Below are 17,493 nucleotides of genomic sequence, written 5' to 3'. Positions count from 1 at the left end.
GCCCACACCACTGCCGGGACTGAGGCGATTGCGGAGAAAGGTCAAAGCCCCTGAAAGACTCGACCTGTAACTTCGCTTCACCCCCGCTGGACTCTTTTTTAAAAAAATAGGGGGTGAATGTGGTAAACCATTGATCATACACTAAATTTATTACAGTACACTGCCATTGTACTCCAGTCATTACAGTAAATCCCGCCTGCTGCCTCCACTCTGTATAAAAGTGTACGCTCTCCTGCACTGCCCCCATTCTTGGGTCCAGCTGCAGGAGGCTTAACATCTAGCACAATAAAGCCACAATAGTTCACCGTTCATCACGTAGTCATTGATGGTACATCACCACGTATGCTTCTTCATGTTTATCTGTGTTGATTTTAGTTGCCAATTATTTGCCTGTTTTGTAAATTTATCAGGGCTAGATTGTACAGGGTGCCATGCTTCCCAACCCCCAAACTAACAAGTTTGGGGACGCCTGACCAGGAAATGAACAGCTGTCGTGATGTCATTTAACGGGTCAGTTGCCCATTAATAGGCTGGAGACAGGATTTCCACCCCTCATAGAGCTGCCAGCCAATCAGATAGCTGGCTGTTCTGTGGTCCCAGGAATCGTGGCTACTATGGGGACTATATGCAGGTCCAATAGTGGCAGTGGCAAGATGATCCCTTGTGGCCATTTATTGGCCATTTAAGGGCCACAATTGGCCTAAGGGGTGGTCGAGCACTCAACATCTTCACCGCCCCTCCATACAATTTCATAAATGTACGTGGGCAGGTGAAAAATGAGAAGGCCACACACTGGATTTCACAAGTCCCCCTACTCACCTTGAAATCTGTCAGCGGGGGATCGGAACATCCACCTATTAAGGTCCTCCTGTAATTTGTAGCACTCCTGCTCAGTATTGACTTCCCCCCCAATTTAGTGTCATTTTCAAATTCAGAAATTGTGTTTTTCCAAAGTGGAAATCATTCTGTAAATTGTCATTCTCTGCCACTCTGAATAACTATCCTTTACTCAACTCTCTGCTTGCTGTCGAGGCCAGCTAGCAACCCATTCTACCACTTGTCCATCACTCCGCATTCCCAAACTTTATTAATTACTCATTTAGGCTCCTTAGCAAAGTCCTTTTGAAAATCCAGTTAGCAAATCTACGGCATTATCATTGTCTACTCTCTTTATTACCTCCTCAAAAAATTCAGTTGGATTGGTCAAGAAAGATATTCCCATTTGTAATCGATGCTGACTATCCTATATTACATCCTTCATTCCGGAGCGTTCGTCTATTCTCTCCTTCAGGAAGACTCTATTGTTTTCCCCACCACTTATGTTTAACAACTGCACTATAACTCCATGTACTGTTCCCCTTCTTAAATATAAGAATTACTTTTACTACCTGCCATTTTTCTAGCACTACACCTTTCCCTTATGAATTATTAAAAATGAGTAGTAATGGCTCTGCTACCTTTTCTCGGGATTATTTTAAATTTCATGGTTGCAAATCACCTGTACGAGGGGTTTTATCCTCTTTGAATTTGATTAATTTATTTAATACACCCCTATTTATTTTAAATGCATGCATCTCATTGGTCCGCATGGTAGCACAGTGAGTAGCACTGTTACTTCACAGCGCCAGGGTCCCAGGTTCGATTCCCGGGTTGGGTCACTGTGCGGACTCTGCATGCTCTCCCCGTGTCTGCGTGGGTTTCCTCCGGGTGCTCCGGTTTCCTCCCACAAGTCCCAAAAGACATGTTTGTTAGGTGAATTGTGAATATTCTGAATTCTCCCTCTGTGTATCCGAACAGGCGCTGGAGTGTTCGGGTCTAGGGGCTTTTCACAGTAACTTAATTGCAGTGTTAATGTAAGCCTACTTGTGACACTAATAAAAATTATTATTATCATCTCACCATTCATTGCCATTCTTTTTCTTTTTTAATTGATCTGCCCATTTCAACTATTTTGTTTTGTTTGTCGATAATTTAATTTCAAAGCTCCGCTTTGCCTTCCTAATTGTTTTTTTCAAAAGTTCTCCCTTGATGTCTTTGTATTCTCTCTAATCAGGCCCTCCTCTGCTAATTGCTCTCTCCAGAATTGTTGTTATTGCTTAGCAGTCGGAGCATCCAGAAAGAAAAAGCATGTCAAACAGTCAAGAAAAAACATGTACAGGATGCATGAAACATGTGCAATGCTGCTCTTACTCCCATCTAAATTGATAAAGTGGTAGAACCACTGATCCTACGATTCCTTAAAACCAGCTTCACATTGGTAATTTTATCTCCTAAATATTTTTGTACTTCACTTTTGATCAATAACAGCTCAAAGTCTCCATTTTGGGCCAGGAGTCGAATACTTTAAGATTCTAAGGGGTATTGACAGGGTGGACGTGGGGCCGATCCTTCCTCATGTGAGAGAATCAAGAACTAGGGGTCACTGTTTAAAAAGAAGAGCCATGATGTGGAGATGCCGACACTAGCTTTCGGAGCACTGCTCCTTCCTTCCATGAAGGGGAACTTTCATTCACCTGAGGAAGGAGCAGTGCTCGAAAGCTAGTGTTTGAAACAAACCTGTTGGACTTTAACCTGGTGTTGTAAGACTTCTTACTAAAAAGAAGAGGTCATTCATTTAAGGTGGAGATGAGGCGAGATTTCTTCTCTCAAAGGGTCGTGAGTCTCCGGAACTCTCTTCCTCAAGGGGAAACAGAATCTTTTAATATTTAGTTAGATGGATTTTTGAGTAGCATGGGGGTGAAAGGTTATTGCGGGTCGGCAGGAATGTGGGGTTGAGGTTCCAATCAAATCAGCCAAGATCTTATTGAATGGCATAGTAAGCTCAAGGGGCCGAGTGGCCTACTCTCTGTTTCTAATTCATTTATCTGTATGGATTCTTGTGCTTCTGAGGCACCTACACATGCTAACCGCTGCTGCATGACTGAGATTTCAAAGAATGTTTAGACCAATGTTCAGTATGTTACCAAGAAGCACTAAACGTTTCTCTGCATTTTTCTCAATTTTTCCCTTTTCGGGATAAAAACTGCCATTTGAACCAGATGTTCATCTCATGTTAGAGTTTAGAGCAATTAGAATAGGCATTAAAGTCAATTAATTTTACATCTTTCACTGATTTCAATTTGTTTCTGTTTATTTTCCAAGATCCAACAGAACTATTTGTGCCATCAACCAATTACTTTGCCATTATCTACCTTCGACCTAATGGACCTTCTATCATCCCTTGTCGCTTGAGCACACCTTTGGCCAATGTCACACTGCATCGAGAAATCCCCCCTCAAGAACTTCCTGTTGATGGATCACTCATTAGTTATGATGCAAAACAAGGATTTATTATTCAGCAGCCTAAGCTTGAGCAGAAGGGGGTTGTGTACTGCATGGCAAACCTACATGGAACTCCACAGATATCGAGCAATTACCTTCTTTTGTACACTGAAGGTAATATCAAATATCACTTACTGTAAATAGATAAAGTATTCATTTAGCATATTAGTAAGAATCACCGTCACGTGTGAAGCTTTATTAAAGACCTTAATATAATTATCTTGGTTGAAATATTCCTTAGTTGTCTAAAAACAGAAAAATATTAGTGCAGATTCCAAATTTAAGATTATTGTCAAGATATTCATATTCATTGCAGTAACTAAATTGAAAAAGTTGAATAACTTGCTTTTTCCGATATGACACAGAAGAGCACCTGGTACGCCTTCAAAGGCACAGCGTTTGACTGATGTGTGGGAGAGAAGATCAGAGAATCATATGTGCTGAGGTCTCCACCCAATTCTCCCATTTGTGCTCTAAAGTAAGAATCTGTGCCTGGAACAGAGGGAGCAATTTAAATAGCTTTTAGTTACCTGCCCCGAGTCTGGTAAAAATGCAAACCCACATTTTTTTCTTATTCGCTTTTAGCTTTGAGTGATGAATTCAAATGACAGGGAGGGATGTAATTTGTTTCACTCTGGGCAATATGGCCAATAAACCCGTGGAACGTCCCTTCTAAGTGATAATGGTGCATTGTCGCATCTTGGCTTCCTTCCTCTCTGTAACCTTTGTGATGGTTAATTGCACAATTCTCCTCCAACACCTCTTCTCTGTCCTGCCTCAGTGGATCTGTCCTTGTTTGATTCTACTCGTATCTGAGCCAAAGCACCTCCTATATTGGCTTTACTTCCCAGTCCTGCACTGTCAATTCAAGGATCAATCCTTGATCTTCACTGGGCAGCATGGTGGTGTAGTGGTTCGCACTGCTGCCTCACTGCACTGAGGACCAGGTTTGATCCCGGCTGTGGGTTGCTGTCCATGTCCAGTTTGCACATTCTTCCCGTGTCTGCGTGGGTCTCAGCCCCACAACCCAAAGATGTGCAAGATAGGTGGACTGGCCATGCTAAATTCCCCTTAATTGGAACCTTTAAAAAAAATCTTTGATCTTCCCTTCTTCCTCATCTACATACTGTCCTTGTATGACATTATCCAAAGCTTTGCGGCTAGCTTTCATATCCAAGCTGATGACACCTGACTGTACTGCTCCACAGTCCTCTCAACCTCCCTACTGCTTCTTTGATGTTTGAGTGTTTGGCCAACATTCAATCTTTGATAAATATAATTTCATCCTGCCAAACATTAAGAAGACTGAAAACATTGTCTTTGGCCCTTGGCGAAAACTCTGTATTTTTCGGAATACTCAATTTGCATCCCACAGTTCGATGCTCTGTTCAACCCTTGGTTGAAGTTTTTTAAAAAATTATTCTTTCATGGGATATGGAGATCACGGGCAATGAATGTTGCCAATCCCTAATTGTGCTTGAACTGAGTAGCTTGCTGAACAATTTCAGAGGGGAGTTAAGAGACAACCACATTGCTTTGGGTCTGAAGTCACATGTAAGCCACACCAGGGAAGAATCGCAGATTTCCTTCCTGAAAATAAATTAGTGAATGAGATGGGTTTACACAACAATCAAGGATCACCATGGCTGAGACTAGCTTTCAATTCCATATTTAATAATTAAATTTAATTTCCTGGGCATTTGGGTTACTAATCTAGTGACATTATCACTACATGGTGACAGAGTGGTCAACATTGCTATATCATAGCGCCAGGGACCTGGGCTTTTTTCGGCCGAGGATGACTGTGTGGAGTTTGCACAGAATAATAATAATAATCGCTTATTGTCACAAGTTGGCTTCAACAAAGTTACTGTGAAAAGCTCCTAGTCGCCACATTCCGGCGCCTGTTTGGGGAGGCTGGTACGGGAATTGAACCCACGCTGCTGGCCTTGTTCTGCATCCACTGTGCTCAACTAGCCCCTATTCTCCCCATGATTGTGAGGGTATCCTCCGGGTGCTCCAGTTTCCTCCCACAGCCCAAAGATGTGCAATACTTCTTGTTGTATTATCCATGCACAGCTCCAAGAGAGTCAAAAGAATCTAATCAAGTGTGAGGTATATAATATGGATGTAATTCTCCAAAAATTGACAAAGGGCGTGATCCAATGGCCGCACTGTGCCCAAAAAGCAGCTTGCCATGGCGCAGCATGGCCATTGAAAGTCAGAAGATCCCTTTCCTGGGATATACCCGGCTCGCAACGCCTCGCGAGATTCAACATGAGATGTTGCAATGTGAATCCCGTCCACAATGGGCAGGATCACTTTTTAGCAAATCTATATATATTTTTTTAAATTTAGAGTACCCAAATAATTTTTTGCAATTAAGGGGCAATTTAGCATGGCCAATCCACCTAACCTGCACATCTTTTGTGTTGTGGGGGAGAAGCCCACGCAAACACAGGGAGAATGTGCAAACTCCACACGGACAGTGACCCAGAGCCAGGATCGAACCTGGGGCCTCGGCACCGTGAGGCAGCAGTGCTAACCGCTGCGTCACCGTGCTCCCAGCAAATCTGTATATTAGAGGAAGGCAGTAAGCCAACCTAGCACCATGGCAGTACCCATGGCAGCTGGAAGTGTCACCTGGGCACCTTGGAAGTGCCAGGCTGGCATTGCCAAGGTACCCAAGTGGCACCAGCAGTGCCAGGGCACCACCCTGTCCAAACAGCATACAGCTGGGGGCTCCTATCCCCTGGGAGATCCCCAAGAGTGCGGTTTCATCTGGTCCCCTTTCGTAGGGATGGTGCTTACCCGCGGTCTCTGAGGCCAAAGGGTCGAATCCTCCTTTCACGCCCCCCCCCCCCCCCACACCTTGTGAATTCCATTTGTATCCACCCTTCACCGCCCCAACCTTCAATACCCCACTCATCTCCCTTTCATGGGTATAGCCCCCCTCAGGCCCCGACCCTTGACAGTGCCAACCTGGCACCCAGGCAGTGCCCCTTTGAACCCTGGCAAGACCAACTGTGTACCTGGAAGTGCCAAACTGGCACTACCAGGGTGCCCAATTGGCACTGCCTGGGTACCGGGCGAGTGTCTGGATACTGCACTGCCCTGTCCTCAACCACCCGGGGCCTCCAATGGCCTCCGAGATGGAGACCAATATTTATCAGGAAGGCCTCGTCGGTACGGCCTGTGACTCCTTTTTAAAAAAATGTTTTTAATACAAATATGTATCAAAACATGTTACAGCAAATAAACAGCCCGGGAAATATGCTTCCCAACAATCAACTATACAGTCTGGACAGATTTTTCCCCTTTTTCACCAGCCCCCCCCCCACTGCGCCGACCAGCCCCTCAAACACGGTCACAAACATCCCCCACCTTTTCTCAAACCCCTCTGTGGAGCCCCTTAACTCATACTTTATCTCCTTTAACCGCAGGAAGTTGGACAGGTCACCCAATCAAGCCGCTACCCCCGGTGGCGATGCCGACCGCCACTCCAGCATAATTCGCCGCCGTGCAATCAGAGATGCGAAGGCCATGGCATCGGCCTTCCTCCTCTCCATGAGTTCCGGCTTCTCTGAAACCCCAAATATCGCCCACCTCCTCTTCCACTGTCCTGGCTAAAACCGTGAACACTCCCGCCCCGAATCTTTCCAATTTTCCGAAACCCCAAAACATGAGCGCGTGATTCGCCGGCCCCACCCACACATTTCACACTCATCTGCTACCCCCTGGAAGAACCCACTCATTCTCGCCCGAGTCATATGCACCCTGTGCACCACCTTAATCTGTGTCAGGTTCATCCTTGCACAAGAGGAGGTCCCGTTTACCTTACACAGTGCCTCACTCCATACTCCCCAATTGATCTTCCCTCCCAAATCCGCTTCCCATTTCTCCTTGATTTTCACCACCTGCTTGCCTCCCTGTTGCCCCAGCCACTTGTATACATCCTCAATTCTTCCCTCCCCTTCCACATCCGGAAGCAGGAGTCTCTCTAGCAGAGTGTTTCCTGTCAACCGAGGGAACCCCCTCCAGACCTTTCATGCAAAGTCCCTAACCTGCAGATACCTGAACTTACTCCCTCTCGGCAGCTCTACCCTCTCCCTCAGCTCCTCCAGACTGGCGAACCCTTCCTCCAAATACAAATCCCTCACCTTGACCAGCCCCACTTCCCTCCACCTCCTGTATTCACTATCAATCCCCCTCGGCTCAAACCCATGATTCTCGCACAGCGGTGTAAGCACCACCCTAAAATGCTTCCTCAGCTGATTCCATATCTTCACCGTGGACTGCACCACTGGGCTCCCTGAATACCTACTCGGAGCCAACGTTGCCATCACCAAAGCCCTCAATCTCGGCCCCTTACAAGGTTCCTCCTCCATCCTAACCCACTCTACCCCTTCTCCTTCCCACCATCACCGCACCTTGTCCACATTCACTGCCCAATAATAATGAAGCAAGTTTGACAACGCCAACCCCCCCTGCTGCCTCTGCCTCTGTAGCAGGGTCCTCCCCACCCTCGGCACCTTCCCCGCCCATACAAAGTCAGAAATTATCGTGTCCACTTTCCGAAAAAAGGACCTCTGGTATAAAGATCGGGAGAGCTTGAAAGATAAACAGGAACCTCGGCAGAATATTCATTTTTACCACTTGGACCCTCCCTGCCAGCGTTACCTGCAGTGTATCCCAACTCTTAAGATCCTCCCTGGCCTCCTCCACCAGCTTCGCTAAGTTCCAGTTATGGAACCCCGTCCATTCCCTCGCTACTGAATCCCCAAGTACCTAAACCTGTCCCTCGCTACCGTAAATGGCATAACCCCTAAATTAGCCCGCTGTCCCAGATCATTCACCAGGAATACCTCGCTTTTCCCTTCATTCAGTTTATATCCCGAGAACCCTCCAAACCTGCCCAGCAGGCCCATAATCCTTCCCATACTCTCCAACAGATCCGAAACGTACAGCAGGAGGTCATCGGCATAGAGCGACACCCGATGCTCCCTCTGTCCCCTCATTATCCCCCGTTACTCCACCGAGCCCCTGAGAGCCATCGCCAACAGCTCTATGACCAGCGCAAACAGCAACGGTGATAGCGGGCACCCCTGCCTCGTACTACCCCTCTGAGTCAAAGCTTTGCAGACTAATATTATTCGTCCTCACACTCGCCCTTGATGCCACATACAGCAACTGCACCCTGGGCCGGATGGGTACCCGGTGGATTTTTATCTGGAATTTGCGATGGACCTGGCACCACATCTGTTGGGGCGTTTAATGAAGCACTGGAGAAGGGGGATGTGGTAAACACCACTAGTGATATATTGCATGTATTACGGCACTACCTGTGTATTACAGGTACTACGGTAAATCCCTGCCTGCTGTCTCCTCCCAGCAGGTGGCGTATAAGTGTGCGCTCTCCTGCCCTGCTCCGATTCTGGTTCCAGCTGCAGGAGGCATAACATCTTGTGCAATAAAGTCTCGATTGTTTCACCATTCCCGTCTTGTGGCAATTGACGGTACATCAATTTATTGCACAAGATTTTAAAAGATGGACTTCCTAATCAAGCCTAATCGCCTGCAGCTGAGCCCTCACGCAGCCAATGCCACGTCCGCCTTCGAGTACTGGCCTAGCCTGCTTTGAAGGCTACCTCAGAGCAGCCACTGAAGAACTCTCAGACCCATAGAAGCTCCTAGTCCTCTACTCATGGGTGAGCCCTGAAATTTTTCCCCTCATCCGGGACGCGCCCACTTACACAGAAGCGATGACGCTACTAAAAGGACATTACGTTAAGCCGGTGAATCAAGTGTACGCCAGGCACCTCCTGGCCGCGAGACGGCAACTCCCGGAGGAGAGTCTGGACGATTTCCTGCGATCTCTACAGATTCTCGGTAGGAACTGTGACTGCCAGGCAGTTTCGGCAGTCCAACGCACCGAATTATTGATCAGGGACGCTTATGTCACAGGCATGAAGTCGACGTACGTTCGCCAGCGACTATTGGAAGGGGGTACGCTCGATCTTGCGGAGACTAGGCAGATTGCTAATTCACGAGAAGTGGCCTCCCGTAATCTGGAGTCCTACACCCCCGACTGCGCGGCACCCGAGTGGGCATCGTGGGCCCCACCAGCTGCTGACTCCAGCTCACCGCAAGCCTGTGCCGCGCGGCAGCCAGCCAACTCCGGGGGGCCCAAGTGTTATTTTTATGGACATAGCAAACATCGCAGGCAGCGCTGCCCGGCGCGGAGCGTGACCTGCAACGGGTGTGGGAGGAAGGGCCATTTAGTTTCCGTTTTCCAGGCCTGTTTGGTCGCCACTGTTTCCAGGCCCAGCATTTCTACACCCCCCCGCGTGCGATCCAGGGACGCCGCCATCTTCTCCTCCGCAAGCCACGTGCGGCCCGTGGGCGCCGCCATCTTTGATACCGCCCGCCATGTGCGCCCTGTGGGCACCGCCATCTTCAGCGCCATCTTGGACCGCGCCTCAGGACCCCTGCTCATTTGGCCGTTCGCTACCTACTGATACCTCCACCACCGCTGATCAGCCTGGGACCTCCCAACATCTTCCGCAGCTCGCCTCCATCACCCTGGATCAGTCTCGGCCACGCAACATCGCGACCGCGACGATAACGGTGAAGATCAACGGGCACGAAACGACCTGCCTCTTTGACTCCGGGAGCACAGAGAGTTTCATCCACCCCACTACGGTAAGGTGCTGCTCCCTCCCGGTACTCCCCGTCACCCAGAAAATCTCCCTGGCCTCCGGATCCCATTCCGTGGAAATCCGGGGGTACTGTGTCGCGACCCTCACCGTTCAGGGCGTAGAGTTCAGCAACTTCAGGCTCTACGTCCTCCCCCACCTGCGCTGCCCTGTTACTAGGTCTTGATTTTCAATGCCATCTCCAAAGCCTTACTTTGAAATTCAGCGGACCCCTGCCCCCCCCTCACCGTCTGTGGCCTCACGACCCTTAAGGTCGATCCTCCTTCACTGTTTGCGAACCTCACCTCGGACTGCAAACCCGTCGCCACTAGGAGCAGACGGTACAGTGCCCAGGTCAGGACCTTCATCAGGTCGGAGGTCCAACGGCTTCTGCGGGAGGGGATCATTGAGGCCAGTAACAGCCCCTGGAGAGCTCAAGTGGTTGTAGTGAAGACTGGGGAGAAGCACAGGATAGTCATTGACTACAGTCAGACCATCAATCGGTACATGCAGCTTGATGCGTACCCCCTCCCACGCATATCTGACATGGTCAATCAGATTGCGCAATATCGAGTCTTCTCCACAGTTGACTTGAAGTCCGCCTACCACCAGCTCCTCATCCGCCTGGAGGACAGCCAATACACTGTGTTCGAAGCAGATAGCCGCCTCTGTCAATTCCTTCGGGTTCCCTTCGGCATCACCAATGGGGTCTCGGCCTTCCAGCGAGAGATGGACCGAATGGTTGACCTGTACGGGCTGCGTGCCACCTTCCCGTACCCAGATAACGTCACCATCTGCAGCTATGATCAGCAGGACCACGACGCAAACCTCCCAAAATTCCTCCAGACCGCCAAACTCCTTAACCTCACCTACAATAAGGAGAAATGCGAGTTCCGCACCAACCGCTTAGCCATCCTTGGCTACGTAGTGGAAAATGGAGTCCTCGGGTCTGACCCCGACCGCATACGCCCCTCCTGGAACTCCCTCTCCCCCACTCCCCCAAGGCCCTGAAACGATGCCAGGGGTTTTCTCGTATTATGCCCAGTGGGTCCCGAATTATGCGGACAAGGCCCGCCCACTCATCAAGTCTACAGTTCTCCCCCTGATGGCTGAGGCCCGCCAGGCCTTCAACCACATCAAGGCGGACATCGCCAAGGCCACCATACACGCGGACGACGAGACCCTCCCCTTTCAGGTGGAGAACGATGCATCAGACGTAGCTCTGGCCGCCACCCTCAACCAGGCGGGCAGACCCATGGCCTTCTTTTCCCGCACCCTCCATGCCTCCGGAATTCGGCACTCCTCTGTCAAAAAGGAGGCCCAGGCCATTGTGGAAGCTGTACGACATTGGAGGCATTGCCTGGCCGGCAGGAGATTCACTCTCCTCACTGACCAACGGTCGGTTGCCTTCATGTTTAATAATACACAGCGAGGCTATAACCTCGGGACAACGGACAGGCGGAGAGATAGAATGGGACAGTCTGAAAGGCCGTCCTGCTGGCTCTTCGGTCCAGAAATCTCCCGCTGGCAGGAGGTCCTCCCTGACACGCTCCACTCCATCCGGACGCTCCTCTGCACCGCCACTAATGAGACCTCTCACGAACGTGTGTTTGCCTTCCCCAGGAAGTCCACCTCCAGGGTCTCGCTCCCAACATGGCTGACAGTTCCTGGACCCGTCCTCCTTCGGAAGCATGTGTGGAGCCATAAATCGGATCCCTTGGTAGAGAAAGTCCACCTCCTCCATGCACACCCGCAGTACGCCGATGTGGCACACCCCAACGGGCGCCAGGACACAGTCTCCATCCGGTACCTGGCACCCGCTGGGTCCCCACCCACGACCCCCGACCTGACACCGCTCCCCCCCCTCCCCTCCAGTTGCCTAATTCGCCTCTGTGCCACCCACCCTCCCACCAGTGAACCTCACTGCAGCCCCCACCCCAGCAGGATCCGTCCTCCCACTGGTTCCACTCAGGGGTGACGAAGACAAGGACAACACGCTCCCGGAGTCGCAGGTGACCAAGTCAGCGCCCACATCACAACCAGGACTGAGGCGATCGCAGCAGAGGGTCAAAGCCCCCGACAGACTGAATCTGTAATGTTTTCGTCACCCCTGCCGGATTCTTTTTTTAAACAGGGGGAGAATATGGTAAACCCCACTGGTGATATATTGCATGTATTATGGCACTGCCCGTGTATTACAGGTACTACGGTAAATCCCTGCCTACTGGCTCCTCCCAGCAGGCTCTGTATAAAAGTGTATGCTCTTCTGCGCTGCTCCCATTCTGGTTCTAGCTGCAGGAGGCACAACATCTTGTGCAATAAAGCCTCGATTGTTTCACCATTCTCGTCTCGTGGTAATTGACGGTACATCAGGTGAATTGCCAGAGACGATGACGCAGGCAGTAATCACACTAAGCCAAGATGGGGGAGGGGGGAATCCCAGGGTTCTGAGTTCTCCTCCACTATGAGAAACGGGCCTTGGAAATCGCGGGGTTAACCGACAAGAAAGCAGTTACCAACAGCGAGGTTGGTCTGCACCAGAGAGGTGAGGATCCATTGTCTCTTCACCCAGATGACCTGGCTCAAGGGAGTTGTTCATGTCAGACAAGATAATCCCTTGCTCTCACTGACTACACGTCCATTGCCTTGCAGGATCACAATCTGATGATGCTGGGCCATTCGGAGTCATATCGTCCTGCCACCCAAAGGACCACCTCGGGGGAGATCTCTGAGGAGATCACCGGCGAGGCGGCACAGCTATGACTCTTCATCAGCGCAGACACACACACCTCCGTGGGCAACATTAGTGGTTAGGCTTCAGGGGCACAATCTGATGTGCATCACACATGTTGCTGATGCACATTATGTGAGGCAGGAACATCCAAGGGAGACAGCAGTTGGAGGTCTGCTGGATCCTAGGACACAGCTGGGTCCTAGCCAGATGCTGAGCCTCTGAACAAGATTCTCTCAGACCTGATGCAGATGAAAAAATGAAAATCGCTTGTTGTCACGAGTAGGCTTCAATGATGTTACTGTGAAAAACCCCTAGTCGCCACATTCCGGCGCCTGTCCGGTGAGGCTGGTACGGGAATCGAACCGTGCTACTGGCCTGTTTGGTCTGCTTTAAAAGCCAGCGATTTAGCTGAGTGAGCTAAATCAGCCCCTCCAGATGATAGGACAACGCCATGAGATTCAGGAGGAGGTGCCCCAAATGCTGGTCACTGGGTGAAGAGACAATGGCTCAGTGAGGTTGGGGGTCCTCCATACTCCCCATTCACGGACAATGCAACCTCCCTTCCCCCCGCAGACATGGGCATCACACCACCCACCTGCCCCAAGTGAGCACACCCCGCTATGGGGTTACTGAGTAGTCGCTGAGCCCCCCACAAACTTTAGGCCTCACCCTTTCAGTCCCCACCGCCCCCCACATCTGTACCCCCCCCAACCTTCAAATCACCCCTTCATACCTCTCTCCCCCCCCCCCATAGCCTTCACACACCTCTTAGCCCCTCTTCCATGGGCATCCCCCCCCCCCCCCCCCCTTAGGCCTGACCCTTTGCAGTGGCAACCTGGCAACTGACACTACCCCAGAAACACTGGCAGTGCCAACACAGCAGGTTGGCATTCCCAGGTTCCAGGGGAAGTGTAAGGACATGGCCTGCCCTGTTCCCAATGACGTGACAGTTCCAATGGCCTCCAACACGCCCAGACTGGCCATCACAGCTGCTCTCTGTTTTTGGACCAGTACTAATCGACACCCGGGCGAGGCCTCACTTGGCGGCTGGTGACGCATGGGACTGCGGTCTCAAACTGGTGGAGCATATTTAAATTGTCCTAATGGCTCATTTAAATACTATTACCTGGATCACACATGAGAGGGGTTGTGGTGATCCTGATTGCGCTCGGCGCCGCGGTCAGGTGAGTCATGCCAGCCGCAAATTCTGTTTTTGGCCTCTCCTGTGATCCTTCCAGCATAACGGGAATGATGCCGGGCATAACACAGTGAGAAAATTGCGGTCTATGCTTTTGGACTAATGTACCTCTGCCTGTATTAGAACATGAAGGAGATATTTAGGTAAAACTCTTGAATGATTGGAAAAGCACAAACTTACACTTATCGAATCTGTACCGTATAGAAGGAGGCCATTTGGCCGATTGGGTCTGCACCAATCCTCTGCAAGAGCACTGGACCGAGGCCCACACTACCATATATTCCATCACCCCATAACCCCATCTAACCTGCACATCTTTGGACACGAAGGGGCAATTTGGCATTGACCAATCCACCTAACCTGCACTTCTTTGGACTGTGAGTGGAAACCCGAGCACCTGGAGGAAACTCATGCAGTCACGGGGAGAATGTGCAAAGTCCACACATACACAGGTGTATATAGCTTGGAATTCAGATGTTGCATAGCCCAAGGTCCCAATTTTTGGGAAAGCAAAAGTAGAAATGCAAAATATGGTAGCATGACTTCTAAGTCAATTGGCAGTCCAGCATAATATCAATCAGTTGCCCTTTTTATGAAGTCTGGAGTAGCTGGAGATGTCCTTTTGCATTGGAACCTTTTGGTTTCCACTACTTCAAAATAGATGCTTAACTTGGCTGAAAACATGAATATTTGGATCAGCTCGGAGAAGCTGCTCAACTAAAGAGCTGTAATGTCATCTCAGTTTGCCTTGACATTTATAACTATGTTGCCAGCTAATGGTCAAGCTTCATTCGATTTGGTGTTGACTTCTACAGGGCAGTTTATTCTTTCCATGTTGAGTAATGTCTTTATTTGTATGCATTTCTTGAATGTTTCAACAATTTGTTCACTCCGATTCTCAGGTAAGACTCAATCATATTAAATTGTTTATCAATAAATTTGTATCATAACCCTCACCAAGGCCATGATTTAACAGGGAAAAAAAGTCCCATTTTGGCGGGAATAGTGGGGTGTTTCCCAGCGCCTGCATGTCGAGAAATGGTTTCACTATCAGACAAGACTCCCTTGTTTTTTGTGACCATGGTGAGAAACGTCCTGCCGAGTCCGCACTTATCTTCATTTCCTGCTCTTCCAAGCTCAGCTATTTTTTACTGCAGCCCTGATTTCTCCACCCCCACACAGCCTCTGGACCCCCACAGCACCACAACTTACTTGTTAGAGGATCTTTGAGCCCTCCCCTCACCCCACCTCATACGGGCAGGGCACCCCTGTCCCAATTCCAAGCATGGGCAACCAGGCACCAAGGCACCTAGCCACTGCCAACCTGACAGGGTGAGAGTGGGAGGTTGCCCAAGTGGCAACGGGACTGCCAATGTACCACCCTACCCAGAACCTGACCACCCAGGGACCTCCGATGGCCTGGGAGACCCCCCTGGGAGACCCCCCGTTCCCCCAGGTGCAGCTACAGTGCTAACCGGTGGCCATGGCGAGGTCACCCAGGTGTGGGGGTTCGTTCCCGGGCCTTGGCAGAATCTGACTGCTCACTTAAATACATAAATCTGATCCTACCCTGTTGCGACATCTCGCAAGATCTCGTTAGAGCTCATGAGGGGTTGAGTGTTGCAAATTTCAACAAACAAAGAACAATACAACACAGGAACAGGCCCTTGGCCCTTCCAAGCCTGCGCCGACCATGCTACCCGTTTAACCTAAAGTCTTTAGAATTCTGGGACCAGTAACCCCCCTATTCCCATGCTATTCGTGTTTTTGTCAAGACACCCTTTAAACGCCGCTATCGTACCAGCATCCTCCAGGCACCCACTACTTTGTGTAAAAAACGTCCCTCACACATCTCCTCTGAACTTTTACCTCGCACCTTAAACATGTGTCTGCTGGTAATTGACTCTTCCGCCCTGGGAAAAAGCTTCTGACTATCCACTCCATCCCTGTCCCTCATAATTTTGTAGACTTCTATCAGGTCTCTTCTCAACATCTGTCATTCCAGTGAGAACAAACTGAGTTTATCCAACCTCTCCTGGTAGCTAATGCCCTTCATACCAGGTAGCATCTTCTGTACCCTCTCCAAAGCCTCCATATCCTTTTGGTAGTGTGGCAACCAGAATTGAACACCGTAATCCAAGTGTGGCTTAAATATGATTCAATACAAATACAGAATTTTTATACTCAATGCCCCGTTCAATGAAGGCAAGCATGCCTTACGCCTTCTTGACTACCTTCTCCACCTCTGTTGCCACTTTCAGTCACCTGTGGACCTGTACACCCAGATCCCTCTGCCTGTCAATACTCTCAAGGGTTCTGCCATTTACTGTATATTTCTCACCTGTATTAGACCTTCCAAAATGCATTACCTCATATTTGTCTGGATAAAACTCCATCTGCATCTCTCCACCCAAGTCTCTAACCAATCTATATCCTGCTGTATCCTCTGACAGTCCTTATCGCTATCCGCAATTCAACCAGCCTTTGTGTTATCTGCAAACTTACTAATCAGACCAGTTACATTTTCCTCCAAATCATTTATATATACTACAAACAACAAAGGTCCCAGCACGGATTCCTGTGGAACACCACTAGTCACAGCCCTCCATTCAGAAAAGCACCCTTCCATTGCTACTCTCTGCCTTCTATGACCGAGCCAGTTCTTTATCCATCTTGCCAGCTCACCTCTGATCTTATATGACTTCACCGTCTCTACCAGTCTGCCATGAGGGACCTTGTCAAAGGCCTATTGAAGTTCAACTTGGTAGACAACATCCACCACCCTACCTGCATCATTTACCTTTGTCACTTTCTCGAAAAACTCGATCAAGTTAGTGAGACACAACCTGCCCTTGACAAAACTGTGCTGTCTATCACTAATACGTCCACTTGCTTCCAAATGAAAGTAAATCCTGTCTCGAAGAATCCTTTCCAATAATTTCCCTACCACAGACATAAGGCTCACCAGCCTGTAATTTCCTGGATTATCCTTGCTACCTTTGTTAAACAAAGAAACAGCATTAGCTATTCTCCAGTCCTCTGGGACCTCACCTGTAGCCAGTGAGGATGCAAAGATTACTGTCAAAAGCCCCAGTAATTTCCTCTCTTGCCTCCCTTAGTATTCTGGGTAGATCCCATTAGGACCTGGGGACTTACCTAACTTAATGTTTTTCAAGACGCTCAACACCTCCTTTTTGATCTCAATGTGACCCCGACTATCTACACACCCTTCCACGGACTCATCATCAACCAAGTCCTTCTCTTTGGTGAATACCGATACAAAGTACTCATTCAGTACCTCGCCCATTTCCTCTGACTCCACGCATAGATTCCCACCCCTGTCCTGGTGTGGGCCAACCCTTTACCTGGATACCCTCTTGCTCTTTATATATGTGTAAAAAGCCTTGGGATTTTACTTAATCCTATTTACCAATGACTTTGTGACCCCTTTTAGCCCTCCTTCCTACTTTCCTGATATTCCTCAAGGGCTTCATCTGTTCCCAGCCTTCTAGCCTTTACAGATGCTTCCTTTTCTTTTTGACTGT

General features: G+C 49.3%; 1 protein-coding gene across 3 annotated transcripts in view; it reads left to right on the top strand.

Moving 5' to 3' along the window:
* LOC119962877 (platelet-derived growth factor receptor-like protein) overlaps window positions 1–17,493 on the top strand; it is a 66,476-nt gene that overhangs the window by 34,509 nt on the left and 14,474 nt on the right. For all 3 annotated transcript variants that reach the window (XM_038791101.1, XM_038791100.1, XM_038791098.1), the window contains exon 4: window positions 3,142–3,435. In XM_038791101.1, coding sequence (XP_038647029.1) covers window positions 3,142–3,435 — 294 coding nt within the window. The remainder of the gene's footprint in view (window positions 1–3,141; window positions 3,436–17,493) is intronic.

This window comes from Scyliorhinus canicula, chromosome 3 (assembly GCF_902713615.1).
Source record: "Scyliorhinus canicula chromosome 3, sScyCan1.1, whole genome shotgun sequence".
NCBI lineage: Eukaryota > Metazoa > Chordata > Chondrichthyes > Carcharhiniformes > Scyliorhinidae > Scyliorhinus > Scyliorhinus canicula.
The sequence above is the reverse complement of the archived record's forward strand: the minus strand, read 5'-3'. Positions and strand labels throughout refer to the sequence as shown.